General features: G+C 45.9%; 1 protein-coding gene across 3 annotated transcripts in view; it reads right to left on the minus strand.

Moving 5' to 3' along the window:
* The window catches only part of LOC144670086 (RNA-binding protein, mRNA-processing factor 2a), a 96,175-nt gene that overhangs the window by 13,493 nt on the left and 65,089 nt on the right, over positions 1-17,593 (minus strand). For 2 of the 3 annotated variants that reach the window (XM_078532493.1, XM_078532492.1), the window contains one exon: positions 14,476-14,624. In XM_078532493.1, the coding sequence (XP_078388619.1) occupies positions 14,476-14,624 (149 nt within the window). Of the gene's footprint in view, positions 1-14,065; positions 14,625-17,593 lie in introns of all 3 variants that reach the window. The other variant, XR_013573820.1, reaches the window with a different exon arrangement.

Here is a 17,593-nt window from a genome sequence, read left to right on the forward strand (position 1 = left end):
GAGTTGTGGATCAACCTCACAAAACAGATTATCTGGCAATTCCCTTCGAGGTCAGAGGTAGGGATAGTCAATTATTGCAGTGTTCAGTACCATTTACTCCTCCTGAATCAGTCCCTGTCCATAGACCTGGACAATGTTCAATAAGTGGCAAATGGCAGGCAGTGACCAACTCCAAGAATAATCTAACCACCTCCTCTTGGCATTCAATTACTACCACTGAATCCCCCACTACCAACATCCTGGGGGGGGGTTACCATTGACCAGAAACTGAGCTGGACCAGCCATATAGATACTGTGGTTACAAGAGCAGGTCAGTGGCTGGGAATTCTGAGATGATTAACTCAGCTCCCGACTCCCCAAAGTATGTCCACCAGCTACAAGGGGAAAGTCTGGGAGCAGGAGTAGACCCATACATCCCCTTGAGCAGGAGATCATAACTGATTCAATTTTGGCCTCAACTCCACTTTGCTGTCTGCACTCCCCCATAACCATTGATCAAAAATCTAGCTCACTCAGCCTTGAATTTATTTAATGGCCCAGTACAGTAAATGTAATAGAAGACCCTCCCATTTGCCAGCTCGACTGAAGCTCCAACACTCAGGGAGCTTAACACCATCTAGGACAAAGTAGCCTGCTTGATCAGCACCCATCCACCACCTTAAACATTCACTCCCTCCGCCACTGACGCACAGTGACAGCAGTGTGCACCATCTACAAGGTATGCTGCAGCAACTCACCAAACCTCCTTCACCAAACCCACAACCTCTTCTGCCTAGAAGGTCAAAGGCAGTGGAAGCAGGAACATCACCTCCTGCAGGTTTCCTTTCAAACCACTCAACATCCTGAGATGGAACTATAATTGCCATTCCTTCACTGTCACTGGGTCAAAACCCTAAAGCTCTGTAACAACACTGTGGCTGTCCCTACAGCACATGGACTGAGACAGTTCAAGGCAGCAGCTCACCACCACCTTCAAGAGCAATTAGGGATGGGCATGAAATGCTGGCCTTGCTAGGTGACACTCCAGAATGAATGAACAAAATGATCACATTATTGTTTGAGGGTACTTGCTCCTGTTTCCTGTAAGTGTCTAGATTTCAGAAGTACTTCATTGGCTATGAAGTGCTTTGAGACAGAGGTCATGAAAAGTGCCACACAATTGCAAGTCTTTCTTTTCTAGACTTTACTATAGGCAACGAGGTGCCATTGCTTGAATACCGGAGTCAAGCAGCTTGATGAGAGACTAGAGTGGATAGTGCTTAAACCAAGCAAACATTATCCCCATAATTTAATGTTCTTAAAAACTTCTCAATACGTAGAATCATAGAAAGTTTACGGCACAGAAAGAGGCCACTTGGCCCATCACGTTGTGCCGGCCGGTAAGAGAGTCACCCAGCCCAATCCCACTTTCCAGCATTTGGTCTGTAGCTCTGCAGGTTACAGCACTGGAGGTGAATATCCAGACACCTTTTCAATGAATTGAAGGTTTCTGCTTCTACTAACCCTTTCAGGCATCGAGTTCCAGGCTCCCACAACCCTCTGGGTGAAAAGAAATCTTCCCTCATCTCCTCTCTAATCTTCCTACCAATCACTTTAAATCTATGTCCCCTAGTCACTGCCCCCTCTACCCAGGTGAATAGGCCTTTCCCATCCACTCTATCCAGGACCCTCAATTTTGTACCTCTCAATCAAATCTCCACTCAGCCTCCTCTGTTCCAAGGAGAACAACCCCAGTCTATCCAATTGTTCCTCAGGAGCTACAATGTTATAGTCCTGGTAAAATCCTCTTAAACCTCCTCTGTACTCCAGTGCAGTTACAACCTTTCTGTAACGAGGTGACTAGAACTGCACACGCCATAGGCTTTGCTTTCAAAAAAGGCTGGACTTGGGCAAAAAAAAAGCAGCAAGTCGAAATGGTGTTAGTCTCTCTGAACAGGCACAATGAAGGATTTGGGGTTAACTTTAGAAGAAAACGAATAGCTGGAGAGAAGTTTGAAAAATTGCCCGAGGTAGGTAGAAGAGGCAGTACCTGGGAGCACAGTGCACCTCTGGGCACCACTGGGAGCACAGTGCACCTCTGGGCACCACCCTTCAGGATGGCAATAGTGGGCATTAAAAAGGAGTGTAAGGGCAATTAGGGAAAGGCAATTAAGTGCTGGCCTGGCCAATGATGCCCACATCCCATGAAAGAAAAAAGAAAAATAAAATGTGTTAAAATACCACCTGGCTGCTAAGCATTAAATGAGAAGGAATGACAAATTAGGTCTGAAGATTAAAGGTTCTGATGAAGGGTCATACGGACTCGAAATGTCAACTGTGCTCCCCTCCACAGATGCTGTCAGGCCTGCTGAGTTTTTCCAGGTATTGTAGTTTTTGTTCTAGATTTCCAGCATCCGCAGTATTTTGCTTTTATCTGAAGGTTAAGGAGTTGTTTGCAGTTTAACTTATCAAGGAGAATAGATTGAGGGAAACTGTTTCTCCTGATTGGGGAATCTTCGACTACCGGGCGCAGTCTAAAAATTAGAGCCAAAACTTCCAGGAGTGAAATTAGGAAATAGTTCAGTACAAAAGGGGGGCAGGCATTTAGAATTCTTCCGACAATGGCGATTCTGCTAGGTCAGTGGTTGATCGAAAAAAATCGGAGATGAACAACACAAATCCATCACAAGGTGTGAAGGAATATAGCACAGGGGGATGCATGTGGAGTTAGGTCACAGGCCAGTCATGGTCTCATTGAGTGGGAGTACAGGCTTCAGGGACAAACGTCCTCCTCCTGCTCCTGATGGTTTACCGAGTGGGAAAAAGTTTCATTAGAAACGTAGAAACAAAGTCGTAAAAAGTTCAACGTTTGCTGCCACAAACTTTTTAGATTTGGACCACCAGGGGCAAGGTGAAGGAGCTCTGAGGGATTAGTCAGATTCATCCATATGACCAACACTGACAAGAGCACAAATGACTGCAGTACCCACGAACACAGGAGCTCAGTTCTGATGGTCACCCCTCTCCAGAGGGTCAGCAACACAGAATACACTTCCAACGTAACACAAGAGTAATTCGAAGAAACCCATTAGCCAGAACCCAGGGAAGGCTCTGGGAGCAGTTGTTCAAGAGTAGTCATCGACAATTCTGCAGGAAAATAAAAGCACGGTCCATAGAATTGGTGGGAAAGTGGCTCAGTGCCAGTGGATATTGCACAGAAGAATTCATCCCACTACTTTTGGCAAGCACAGTCAAAGGATAGAACCAAGATATTACTGTTGTTATTGGTGATCCCTGTCAGGTGGGAGGCTTGTGTAAGTGTGCTTTGGGCTCGACGAACACTGATCCTTCAAGGGAGAGGTTCCTGCGAAGATGTGTCTCTCTCTTGGATAGCTATTGGAGGCGGCCTGGGCCTGGGGGGAGGGGGTAATCTTTCTGCCAGGAATTATATAAAGTAGCCTAACCCAGCAATTCTGAGAGAATATTTCATAGGGGGAGGAGGAGGGCTAGACTCATGGTCTGAACATTAAAACAGAAGAGAGTGTGGGCGGGGTGGGGTGGCAGTGGAGGGGGGTAATATTTCTAACAGCCCTGGCATTTAGGCAAAAGAGTCAGAAAGCCTATTCCAACAACTATAACGGGTTTCAGTCAGAGTGGCACCTACTCATTTTCTTCCCTGTCCCTCCATAAGAAAAGCCAAATTAAAATTCAGATCTGCAGGGAGACAAACCATTGCCACTTTTGATCAGGTAAAAATTTCTCATTTGTCCCGTTCAAAACAATTCCTTATTTTGAACCTCGTCATCAAATCTCAACTTTTACTCCCCAGGAGAGCCATGCCGACTTCTCCACATCTGGTACTGTTCTAGTGATGCTCTTTAGTGCTGGGCCTCCAAGGCCTTCACATCCTTCCTAGAGTGCGGTGCCCAGAATTGAACACCGGAGGCCTAGCTAGCATTTTAGACCCTTAGCATAAGTGTGCTTGCTTCTGCACCCTTAATATCGTCAAGGATCCCATATGCTGGTTTGGTCTGTCACCTTCAAGCGTTATGTACGCATACAACCCTAGGCTTTTTGCTCCTGCAACCCTTTGCCAAGAGAGATTTGGGCAAAACACTTCATACTTTTGCCAATAGCTGTGAAGCCCATGAACACATGAGTTTCAGCTTCAATAGGCTTCAAACTAATGAAGCAGAACTGGCGACCAGCTCTGAAGTTATGATGCTTAAAACCTCGAAAATGTTTATCTTTTAATCTGGTGCTTTTAATCACTATGGCAACCGGTTCATTTGTTTTCGTTTAACTGACGTACACCTTCGTTTCTGAAAAGCTTAGGTGTCACGTAAGGACGAACTTTGGTCCCTCACGAGGTCCCTGGAGAACTGTTTTCAAAGTTCCAGAAATAAAGTTGCCACTCCAAGTTCATTTTCAATGATGTCAGTGGGCAGAGAGGTTAAGAGAGTCCTACAAGCTTTATTTCTAACGCAGTCGGTTTACGCAAGCGTATTACAGGATTTTATTTGGGATTGGTCCTTTTGTACGAGCAGAGTTTTATATCAACACATTCCTCAGGTTTTGTAACATTAGGTTTCAATCTGTGCGCATCCCCCACCCCCCTCTAGAAAGTCGGCAGGTTAAGTTGGAACAATCTCGGGGGGTGGGGGGAGTGGCATTCACCGTCGGATCGCCACTCCGTTCCTTTTTACTTACCCGAGACTGGGAAATGCATATTGCTGGCCTGGGCCTGGTGAGAAACGTGCAGCAGCTCAAGTCCTTCCAGTGAGGGGCAGCAGTATCGGGGGGAGTAAAAGACCATAAGACATAGGAGCAGAAATTAGGCCATTCGGCCCATCGAGTCTGCTCCGCCATTCAATCATGGCTGATAAGTTTCTCAACCCCATTCTCCCGCCTTGCCCCCACCCATCCCCTTTTACAGCACTAAACCAGTAAAGTTAAAAAAAGGTCCCAGCCACTTTGACAGGAGAGAAGGTTAAGTGCATAAGGAGGTGAGGGAGTAGGATGGTCGTGGTGGGGGGGGGCGATAGTCAGGTGGTCAGTCAGGGGTGGGGGTCAGTATTGTCTGTGGGTGTCTGTTTTGGAGGTGGGAGGGGGGGGTTGGAAAACATGAAAATTGCTGTGGGTATTGGAGCTCTGACACTCCAGCTGATTGCTGGGCTTTATGCTGGCAAGGGCAAACAGGGTTCTGACCAAATCAGAGCAATTCAGGCAGGTTAAAACCAGGGAAAAAATAACAAAATCCGAAGTTTAAACTTCCTGTGCAAGTAGCGGGGATGTGCTTGCATCAGGACTTCTACTAGGTCCTGCATGCATCCTTCAGGATCTCTCCAATTTCTGGATTGTCAGAGACCAGAAAGCCTGGGCTAGTATTTAGTTTCATGAACATTATGAGCCCAGCAATACTTCACAGTTAGAAAATCACTTTAACTCGGAATGCATCCGAGTTAATCAAATTAGGATACCCTATCTGTAAATTTCTGCTCCAGGATTTATCAGGAGGAATCTAGCCAACCCACCATATTGCCGAGTAGGTTCTTAGCTAAAAAGATGCAGAGTTGGAACCATTCCCGAGTTGCTTCAAGAGGAATGTGCCTCGAGGCACATAGGCCAAATCTTCCAGCCTCCAACTGGAGGCCGGACATACAACAGGGCTAGGCCAGCATTTATTGCCCATCCCTAGCTGCCCTTGAGAAGGTGGTGGTGAGCTGCCTTCTTGAACCGCTGCAGTCCCTGTGGTGTAGGTACACCCACAGTGCTGTTAGGGAGGGAGTTCCAGGATTTTGACCCAGCGACAATGAAGGAACGGCGATATATTTCCAAATCAGGATGGTGAGTGACTTGGAGGGGAACTTCCAGTTGGCGGTGTTCCCATGTATCTGCCTCCCCCTTGTCCTTCTAGGTGGTAGCTGCAGGGCTGCCCTGCTGGTCGGACCTTTGCCAGACAGTAGCAGAGTACTCTGCTACTAAGTATGGCAGGGCAAGTGCTGAGGTCTGGAGTGGCACCAGTACCCTACGTAGATCCAACCAGTTTAGTTAGGTGGTAGTTTCTGGTTTTGCCCTTTGCTGTTTTCTTCAGATGTTCCTGGAAGAACAGAGTCCTATCCACAGTCATTCCCAAGAATGTTAGATTGGGATCATGCTTTAGTCTCCATGTGTGTATGCAATCTTTTTCTGGTACAAGCATTGTGGAGGTGGATTACACTGGATATGGTTTTAACGTGGGACATCGGGTGTTGCTGTAGTCCGTCAACTTTGTAACGTGTTTGTTAAGAGTCTGGTCCAGCATACAGAAGGATGCAGCTTGGGTGGCACAACAGATGTGATCAGCAGAGATGAACTTGCAGGACGTGGTTGTTAGCCGGTCATACGTTGAACATGACTGGAGCTTAGCACCGAGCGCTGTGGTAGCCCATTGTCTTCTCCATACCCTTCTCCCCTGCCCGAGGTGGACTCAGTCGTCTGTTGCGAGCGAGTGTTCCGATAACTTCCAGGTTGGAAGCATTCCGGGCAGCTTCAGGAGCAGGCTGGTGTGCCACACACTGGCACCGTGCCAGTCTTCAGCTTCTTCAGCATCACATGTGCTGCACCCCTTACAGAAACCAGCTTGCTCAACAGGGACTGTCTCTACTTCTGGTGATATAGGTGCTACAGGAGAACGCTCAAATGATCTCCAATCACACACAAAGCAGTGAAACCGCTTGACGGCTGGCTGCTAATCAGATATTTACCAGGCTTTGGAACGGCAGTGATTTTTTGCTATATGCCACATCTTTGGGAGTGTATTTTGAGCCGATGATTCTTGTGTAGAACAGAGTTAGGCAGACGAACACGTGGTGAGGCAGTGAGGGGGGCGAGGGGTCAGCCTCAAGTTGTTGCAGGAATTCTGCTGCCAATGTGTCATATCCCGCTGCTTTTCCTCATCTCAAGCCCCTTAACGCTTTCTCCAGTTCTGTGATCTTGAAGGGATTAGGACTCTTGTTTTATCTTTTCTAATGGTGCTCTCGCTACATGGAGTGGGTGGCTGGCAACTTGGCACAGGGTGACTGATGGGCGATTTGATGTAGATGGTTCTTGTGCTGCTCAAAATGTGGCACTGCAGGCTCCAGCACTTTGGACTGGAGTGAGTGAAACAGACCCTTGCAGTCCTTTCCTCCTGGTGTGATGTGCAGTGTTGAGAGATTCGGTGCGGTGGTCTGTTACATCAGGGTCATGAGATGATTCATGTTCCGTTAGGAGTGTGAGGGCGTGGGGTGTAGATAGGTCAATAGCCATGAGGGGTGGCTGTGGAAGCAGCCGTGAACGGTACCACAAAAAACACGTCCACAGGTAGATGATGAACAGGTATAGTTACAATGATGTGGTCCAAGGTCTCTCTGTATTTTGCCCAATCTGCTTTATGGGAGTTCCATCACATCATCTTTGCACTGTTGTTGACTGGAAGGCAAAGGCCAATAGCAATAAGCATGGCCTGTGTTGACTATGTGCGAAGTTGTCCAGGACTAGGCGCTGTGCTGGTTGAGGTTGACATTCAAGAGAATTGACCCAGCGCAGGTCAGGTGAGCAATTCCAACCCCACCTGGCCGAATAAAAAAAAATGTTCCTTGGGGTCGCGTATCAGGGAGAGGTCATTCCTGGAGGCCCACTCTAGGAGCTGTTCATCATGACTGTCAGGTGCTGAGTAACCCCAGTCAGTGTGGTGTTGAAGCCTTCCATGTAGATGGCTGGAAGAGGCAGTATTGACAGGACTTGCTGTTCCCAGCAGGTGCTGGGGAGGCTTGTATACATTTGCAATATGGAAACCACCAAGCCAAAAATTGTCCCCCAGAACGTACTTGATGACAGGCTGGCACAGTATTGAGCACGAGGTAAATAGCACAGTAGGCCTTTGATGTAATAACGACCTGCTTCTTCAGTTCCAATATGGGTCTCTTGGAGGCAGGTGATGTTGGAGTGTTGGGTGGCAATACATCCATCCAATGAGCTTGTGCTTGGAGGCTGACAGTCCCTCAACATTAAGTTGCAAGATTCAGAGAACATGCCCTATTGCCATAAAGCCAGAGGACTGTTCAATGTGGAGACTGCTGGTTCTGAGGGGAACTGGGGGTCCACAAAGGCAACTCTTTCAGAGTCCTTTAATTTTCGACAACACAGGCTGCTGGTAGGATCATTAGCAGCCCCAGGGGTGCCTGGCTACTGACAGCAGCCACAGTGTGAACGGTGACCTATTGTCCCTGGGGTGGTGTTTTTTTGGGGGGGGGGAAACAGAGAGAGAGAGAGAGAGAGAGAGAGAGAGAGAGAGAGAGAGAGAGAGAGAGAGAGAGAGAGAATGAGATGATTGACCTCCAACAATCACAACCTTCTTCCTTCACACTCCAACCAGCTTCCCCCCGATGCCCATCAACTTGAGTTTTGCTAATGCACCTTGACAACAAAGCAGCATTTGACCGAGTGTGGCATCAAGGGCAGTCACACCTCACCTTTCAGTTCTTTGCCCAGGCTTGAACCAAGGGTATAATGAAGTCAGGAGTCAAGTGGCCCCTGCCAAAAACCAAACTGAACACCAGCGAACAGGTTATTGTTGCAAGTGCTGCTTGATAGCACTGTCAACAAATCTTCCATAAACTTTGCTGATGAGAGTAGACTGATGGGGCAGTAATTGGCCAGTTTGGATTTGTAACTGTGTGAACAGGACATACCTGGGCAAATTTTCCACATGTCAAGTGTTGGAGCTGCACTGGAACGTCTTGGCTAGGGGTGCAGCTAGTCGTAGAGCAACCATTCATTGAGGATAGGCAAGGGGCTACTTAGAGAGCCTCCTCCTCCAGTGAGTTGTTTAATTGTCCAATCACTATTCACGACAGGATGTGGATGTGGAAGGACTGTAGAGTTTGGATCTGACCTGCTGACTGTGGGGTCACTTGGCTTTGTTCACCACATACTGCTTCCACTGTCTGGCATGCAAGTCCTCTGGTGTTGTACCATCATGTATGCCCAGTGCTGTTCCTGGCATGCTCTCCTACACTGTTCATTGAACCAGGGTTAATCCCCCAGCTTGATGGTAAAGTAGGGATATGCCAGGCCACGAGGTTACAGATTGTAGTTGTACCCAGTTCTGCTGCTGCTGATAGCCCACAGCACCTCATGGATGCCCAGTAAGTTACTAGATCTGGTCGAAATCTCCCTTAACACAGTGGTAGTACCACACAACATGGAGCGTATCCTCAATGTGAAGATGGCATTTAGTCTCCACAAGGACTGAGGTGGTCAGTCCTACCAACACCATCATGGGCAAATGCATCTGCAACAGGTAGATTAGGGAGGATTAGGTAAAGTAGGTTTTTCCCTCTTGTTGGTTACCTCACCACCTGCCGCACATCCAGTGCAGCAGTTATGTCCTTCAGGACTCGGCCAGCACAGTCTGTAGTGTTGCTACCAAGCCAATCTTAACAGATTAAGTCTCTCACCCAGGTTCTGTGCCCTTGCCACCTTCAGTCTTTCTTTCAAGGGTGTTCAACATTCAACATGGAGCAGCATTGATCCATCATCCATGTCCATGTTTGACTTGATGCCATGAAGACTTCATGGGGTCCAGGGTCAATGCTCAGAGCTCCCAGGACAACTCTCCCCACTGGTGTCGTCGACTATGGTGGATCTGCCCTGCAGGTGGGACAGGGGTGTACATCCAGGGATGGCGATGGTGGTGCCTGGGATATTGGCTGCAAGGTATGATTTGGTGAGCTTGACTAGTCTGAGAGACAGCTCTCCCAATTTTGGCACAGGTCCCCAAATGTTAATGAGGAGGGCTTTGCAGGGTCAGTATGGCTGGGTCTGCCATTGTTGTTTCCAGTTGATGCCAGGTGGTCTATCTGGTTTCATTCTTTTGTGACTTAACCAAGTGGCTTACTTGGCTTTTTCAGAGGATGGTTAAGGGTTGACCACACTGATGCAGGACAGCAGATTGCCTTCCCCTAAAGGACACGAGCGAACCAGATTTTTTTGTGTGACAATCAATAATTGTTTCATGGTCACCATGACTGAGACTAGCTTTCAATTCCGGATTTTATTAACTGAATTTAAATTCTACCAGCTGCCATGGTGGGATTTGAACCTGGGACATCTGGTCATTAGCCTGGGCCTCTGGATTACTCGTCCAGGTGGCATTACTGCTATGCCACCGCCTGGCCCATAAGGATATGGCTGGTATCTTTCACTTGGTCAAAGTGCGGCGGGGTGAGGGGGTGGAATTTGAGCCTCGGACATAGACAGCAGAAGGTATAGCTGCCAACTGTGGGGGTAGAAGAAGATTGGGAATGTGCAGGAGGCCAAAGGAATGCGATCGCTGAAGTGTTGTTGGGCTAGAAGAGGTTACATAGATAGGGAGGCCTGTTGCCAGAGGGATTCGAAAAGGATAATTAACAAAAAGATAAGAATTTTTTTTAAAAATCAAGGTGTTGCTGGATTGAAAGCCAACCAACATAAACAAGGGTGATGAAGGGAACATATGGGCAGCAGCATTTTGAATCAGTTTTAAGTTTATAGAGGTGGAGGATGGGAAGTCAGACAGGAGAATATTAGAACACAGGCAACAAAAAGGAAGGTTTCAGTAGATGAAATCTGCATTGCATAACAACTCGATAAGATTGTTTAATAAATTGTGTTGCCAGGAGGTCTACATGGGGGCAGAGATAGTCATGGGGACAGAGATAGTCATTCTATACAAAATGTTAGTTACCTAAAAAGGATTGCCCAACTTTTAACTTGTTGCCCATGTCACTTGAAGGTTGAGCCGAAAAAGTGTTTTCCACAAATGGGCTATGCGAACTTGTTTGGGGTTTTTAATGTGAACATTTCCTGAACAAGGCAGTTAAACGTTGCCAAAACATGAGACAAAACCTCAAAAACAACAAGTTACAAATTGATTTTTTGGCTTTCTCCCCCCTTCCCAATCCCTAAGTTATGTCCAATTTCCTAAAGTGGCTTGTCACAAGGTCAAGTTTATACCACTGAAATATACAAAGCATAATTCAAACTTCAAGATCCCATCTACAGCCAGCAACTCCAAGCACAGCTAGATTTTATGTGGGCACTCTATTTAGGGCGGGGGTGTGTCAAACTGTATCACAAATCTGCTCCATTTAAGGATGTTCATAATTGTTTCCCCCCACCACCAATTCTTTAATGTATGGCAAGACCAACAACCAGCATGGGGTTAGACAGCCTGGGGAACCACATTTAGGCAAGGCTGAGTTTTGGTTTAATTTACAAACTTGGGGAAGGGAGTTAATATTTACTTTGAAAACTAATTGAACTGAATATCAAGTGACCTCAATTCATAACTTCTGTTCACCTCTCATCCAAATAATTGGCAATAAGAGACACTTCCTCCCACTCTCCCTCCAACCCTCACTACACAAAAGGGTAGCAGAAATCTGAAACCAAAAACCAAAAAAATAACCTTGTAACCCCCAAGCCAAAAATCAGTAAATGACAACTTCAATTTAGTGTTCAGTGGCAAAAAGGAACAGCAGCAGCAACCTTTTGGCCTCTAGTTAGTAGGTACACACATTTTAACAAGCTCCAGTTAAGTTAACCATAACGTGACAATACCAGCATTTCCCAATAAGCTATTGAAGAAACTCATCACTAAATCTGACATGGTCTTTACAAGTGTTACCTATAAAAACCCATCTGAGGTCTGAAACGACAGGAAAAGGTGGGTAACAGAGCAGAAGGAAAAGAGCCCCCAGACTTTCTTCAACTAGCAACTCCGCTGTCAGCAAACCAAAGATATTTAGGGTGCAGGCAATCTCAGCAACGTTGCACATATATAGATTATGTAATTATAATTGGATCTGATGCTTCTTCTCTTGAACCTGGATGTAGTCAAGACCCAATTTTGTACATCTCAAATCAAGCCTGACCTCAATGTAAGAGAAATATTCTCCCCCACCACCTCCTGAGGCAAGGGGCCCAGTTGAGTGGAATGGATCAATTCAGTCCCCAGGTTGTCCAGTTTAAGCTGTTCAGCATTTGGAAATATTACAATGAGGGTGAGGGATTGACAGGAAGAAAAAAAAATGGGAACACTACAGTCACTGTAAATCTCCAAGGCCAAGTAGCAATTATTGCATTTCTGGGATCATGGACTAGATCCTTTAATTTCTTTTCCCTTATTGTCTATTCAAGGGCAGAACCATATCATAACGCATTTACAGTCCATAACAAGTGGTCATCGCTTAATGAATTGTCTTCATCAGGAGCATCAAGTGTTTGCAAGCAAACTTGCTGAGCTACAAAGGACTCAATGGTTGAACCATTTTTAACTATTGCCCACTTTCACCCAGACCCACTCAAAAAAAAGAGACACTCTTCCACAACTGGGCTATTTGGAGCTCTCGAAGCATGAACAGTTTCTGAACAAAATTACTTGTAAGCATTTGACAGGCAGAAAGCTGGCTGGTATACAAGCGCCAAACAGCCAGAGGAATCAATTATGAACTGTGTTATCTCTCCTCCTCAACTCCCAACGCAATACCTGACACCTGCCGTCAAGGAAGGTCTTCCAAATTGTACTCTGCTCAGCATCAAAGCTCAGCTCAGGAAAAAATGCCAATGATCAAATCAGGTCGAAGTATAAAAATGATAGAATTATGAAAACTTTAGCTCAATCCCTCATACTTTGCTTACAATGTGTCCAGATGATAGCAAATGTATTTTTTGAAGCAGGGAATTCTTATTTTTTTTAATTTACAAAAAAGCTAATTAAACCTGGAACCAGGACCACCATGTTCTAAGCTAGACTCAAATCATGGATATAATGGGAGCTTCAAAAGCAGCCAGATTGTGGAGTTTTACTTGCAAGTCAAAAGGGTACCATCTTCATGCCCAAGTGTTTACCAACGGAGGTGGTGAGATGAAAAGCACAGGGGGAGGGGAGGAAAGTAGTAGGCATTGCCATGCAGATGAAGTGAAGCCGTGTCCTGGTTATTGTGCTGCGCGTTTACGAGGACATTACTGGACAAGATTGTACCCTTCAAATCCTAGCCTGTGGACCTGGTTCTTGTTTTGGTGGAATGCATTAACCATTTGTAACCAGAGAATATATAGTTATACCTGGACAGCACACTAGATACCCAATATTATTCCTCTTTCAAGTGATTTGCCCATTCAGATATTTGCCAGCCAGGCCCTTGGTTTTTACCTCCAGCCTGTTGCGGACAGGCCAAACAAGATTGGCCACACAATAGAATGATTCAAAAACAAAAAAGGGGACGTTTCACTTCTACATATTGCACCAGGTATATCTGCTTGCCGGCTTACAATCAGCACAGCAGCTTTAGTGACTGAGGCTGCAGTCTACACATTCCAATTTTCACTATTTGCTCCGAACTTTGCACTAAATTGGGCCAATGTTTCTGTTGATGGTTTCTCTTCTCTTCTGCAAACTCAGTGGTAGGTGTACAAGGGAGTGGGATTATAAAAATTGGACAACTTTGCAACCCAATAAAAGAAGCCAAACCATGCAATAGAGTTTTGACACTGCAAAGCAGACCGAATGCTTGAAGGCTCAACTTGGGAATGCTTATTCCTGGCAACTTCACAAAGAGATAAGAGTCTGACTTGCAGTCCAACTCACCAGGGCATCATATTCCACGGATTAAAAATAAACCACCTACCTTAGTTTCTGCACGTCCGGGCAGAGTAATCGTTCCCTCATGTAGTACAACGGAAGCATACAGTGATCATCTCTCTCTACCCTTACTGCTCAGAGATAGAGGACTGTCACTTTCGGGCACTACCCTGTGAAATATGCACCCCCATCGAGAATTCAGTGCACCGATTTGGGGTACGACCATCATGGGGGTCAACACTTGCCGCAAAGCAGCTATTTTTAAGTGGGCTACTGCTCCAAATCGCTCATGCCCTTTTCTAAGCAGCGAGCACAGATTTAAGAAACATCGTCTTGTAGAAAATCCCAAAGGCAGCACACTATAGCATAACACACCACAGGCAAAAGATCATTAAATAACAATGTATTCACGTTTAAAGAAAATCTAGATTTACTTACTCAATTTGTCTAATAATCCATTCTTGCTTGAAGTTATCCTGCACAACCACAAGCCTTTGACCCCTGAAAATAAGGCGTGTCTAGTTCATTCTAGACTAGTTACAGCACCACTTTACTGCCCCCTAGATCCAAAATGAAAGTAGAGTGATCCATGCAAAAAATCTCTTAAAATGCAGTAAGGATTGGCGATGCGGCAGTCGATTGGATAGGGCCTGTGTGTATTAGTAAGAAAACTGTGGTTGATCAGGTAAAAAAAAAACGAAAGGGTTGCTTCGTGAGCAGAGGGAGAGGGAGAGAGAGAGAGAGAGAGAGAGAGAGGGGGGAAAAAAACTGACTCAAAGGAAGAAATCAGGACCTGTGCAGAGAGGTGTTGGGAGTGCTCGGTGGCTGACACAGCTACCGTTAGTTACCTGAGCGTGAAGTGCAGCAGCAGCTGCAGCAGCAGCGGGGTAGGTGAACGCAGCATGTGGAATGGCAGGGGTCAGTTCTGTTGTGTACAGTGGATAAGGAGCCCAGGCCTCTGGAGATGCAGGGATCAGTGCTGTTCCTGCAAGGTCATCTGAAATATGGAGAACAGATTCACATGTTTAGTTGGGTCACCTTCAAAGAGGGGGCGGGGGTGCGAAAAAAAAGAGTTAGCAATGCAACATCTTAAGCTACGGCAATAATTGATTCGGAGTCCAGACCACTTCACTTAATATTTGCTTTTTTTTTCCCCCATCGGCTTAAGTGGCTGTTTTAAAAAGTCACTGGTTGCACTGGTGCCTCTTACTGAGGGCGCGCAACTTGGTGTACACAACTTTATGGGAACCTGTATTCATAAACTTTGTACACGAGTTGATCAAGATAAGTACATCAAGATAAAGGCTACTTCTACCCAAAGCCTTTCAATGTAGTAGGGTTGCCAACTGGAGGCTGCCATCACATGACTTGGCCCCACAACTTTCAGCCAATAGCCAGCCAGCCCATCCCTCACGTGACACCTTCCCTACCTACACAAATTGGAAAGCAAAGAAACTCATTACCCAATTGGATAATGCCTGTCCGCCAAGCAACCACCTCCCCGCCCCCCCATCCCATTTTCAACATTTTTATCTCCAGTAAAAGAGAAATATTAAAAAGGAAATGACAGAATTTTTTTTTCACGTCCCTATGATTTTTCTCCAGAGTTTCACACGGCAGTGTCCTGGAGATTGGTCTTCAATCGCTGGAGACTCCAGGCCAATCCTGGAGGGTTGGCAACCCCCTACAATATAGGAGTCTGGGATGAGGTGGAAGTGGCCGAACCAAAATGGTGGCTTCTGTCGTTCTGAAGCCAGATTGTTGTTTAGCTCAATATACCGATGGGCCATCACATGCAAGCAAAATCCAAGATTTCAATTCATCCAATCTTTAGCCTAATTAGTTTGTTTTTGTTGATGCCAAAACTGAGAAGAGAGCCAACATATATTTGAAAATATAGGTTAATTCCGGTTTTCTGAAAGCTTATAGTATCCAATCCCATTGTTTATGGTACTAGAACCTCTCAAAAAAAGGCAACTAGAACAGGAACTCCCCTCACTTTCAACATCTAGTTATTACCCCAGGCTTAGGGGCCTGCACATTCAAAGAGAAAGCAATCCTTTCCCATTACTGCCAAATGACAATGGTTCAAGCAACAGATGAATACCCCCTTTCCTAGGCCAAATACAGCTCACTGGGCTAACATATTATTCCAGTTAACAGAATGCCTCCCAAAGCAGACACTACATATTTAATAGTTTACCACAATGGGTCTCTTCAGATTCAAGTAAATTTTTGCTTAAACCACTAAAGAAAGCTTCAATTCAGAGTTTATAGAAGTGCAATCTTAGTATCAGTTGTCTCCATTACTACAGCAGGTGGGAGATACAAGGATATTAGGTTGCAAATACTTGAGCTTGTGCCAGTATGGTATTAGCCAGCTATTACTGCATCAGTTCAGAAGTTGGTTCCTTGGTTTTCAATTCCCTACAGGATGTCCAAAATTTACTAGGAATGCAAGGCTCTAGAAACATAAGGGTTGAGTTTTTTGTCGTGGGGCTGGGACCCTGACGTCAGGTGCATTTTGAGGTCCTGTCCCGCATCAGGGTCTGGGGACCAATGCAGCTTTTGACGTGCATGTCAATTAGTGGCCAGGGTGCATGCTTGCTGTCAAATTAAAGGATGATAGGGCAGGTTGCAGAGGCTGGAGTGACCACTGGATGCCTACCAGAGCTGGGAGACAGATTGGCAACAGCCCCACTATCACGGTTGTCAATGTAGTTAGGAGAGAGGGCGGACACCTCAAATGGAGGCACCGAGGAGAGTTTTTATCAATTAAATTTGAAAAATCTACAGCTGCCGGACCATTATACCAAGGAGGTAGCTCCTCCTGGACAGCTAGGAGGCCACCTCACCCCTAAGCCATGTTTAGCCTCATGGAGGCCCACGTTCTGACTGGGAAAACTCCAGTTGGCATCTACAGTGGCCTTAATAGGCCTTTTACTTGTCCTAATGGGCTGTCACCCTGCTGATCCCTACCTGAATGAAAATAAGCTTGCGGGGCGGGGGGCCACAGCAGGAGACTGGCATGTCAGCTGGTAGCTGGAAGTGATGGGCTTGTCCTCCTGCCACTTCAGGAGGATGAAGATCCTGCCCATTAAATTTGTTTAGTCTTACTCAAACTCCAAAGCTCAAAGCAGAGGCAGACTGGCATTCTCCTCCAGTTCTCTTAACTCCAGATTTCTCAAAAACCAGACACGGGTCATGATGCTAAATGGCAAAATTGGTGCTAAGTGTTACCATATGACCATAAGACATAGGAGCAGAAATTAGGCCAATCGGCCCATCGAGTCTGCTCCACCATTCAATCATGGATAATAAGTTTCTCAACCTCATTCTCCCACCTTCTCCCCGTAACCTTTGATCCCCTTACCAATCAAGAACCTATCTATCTCGGTCTTAAATACACTCAATGACCTGGCCTCCACAGCCTTCTGTGGCAATGAATTCCATAGATTCACCACTCTCTGGCTAAAGAAGTTTCTCCTCATCTCTGTTCTAAAAGGTCTTCCCTTTACTCTGAGGCTGTGCCCTCGGGTCCTAGTCTCTCCTACTAATGGAAACATCTTCCCCACGTCCACTCTATCCAGGCCTTTCAGTATTCTGTAAGTTTCAATCAGATCCCCCCTCATCCTTCTAAACTCCATCGAGTATAGACCCAGAGTCCTCAAACGTTACATCATTCCCAACGATTTTAAAATCTAATTTAGCTAGGACAGAATATAGACTTCGCAGCCCTATATCCCACTCCAACTGGAAGAATAGTTACTTAAACCAATTGAGCAAGATAGTCTATTAAGCTACGTGACCAGTTTAGATAAATTGCCATGCAATAAACCGGCATGTGCTTTTTATTCATTCATGGGCAGCACAGCTAGGCCAACCTTTATTGTCCATCCTAATTGCCTTTGAACTGAATGGCTTGCTAGGCAGTTAAGAGTCAACCACATTGTTGTGGGTCTGGAG

The sequence above is a fragment of the Cetorhinus maximus genome, chromosome 30 (genome assembly GCF_964194155.1).
Source record: "Cetorhinus maximus chromosome 30, sCetMax3.hap1.1, whole genome shotgun sequence".
NCBI lineage: Eukaryota > Metazoa > Chordata > Chondrichthyes > Lamniformes > Cetorhinidae > Cetorhinus > Cetorhinus maximus.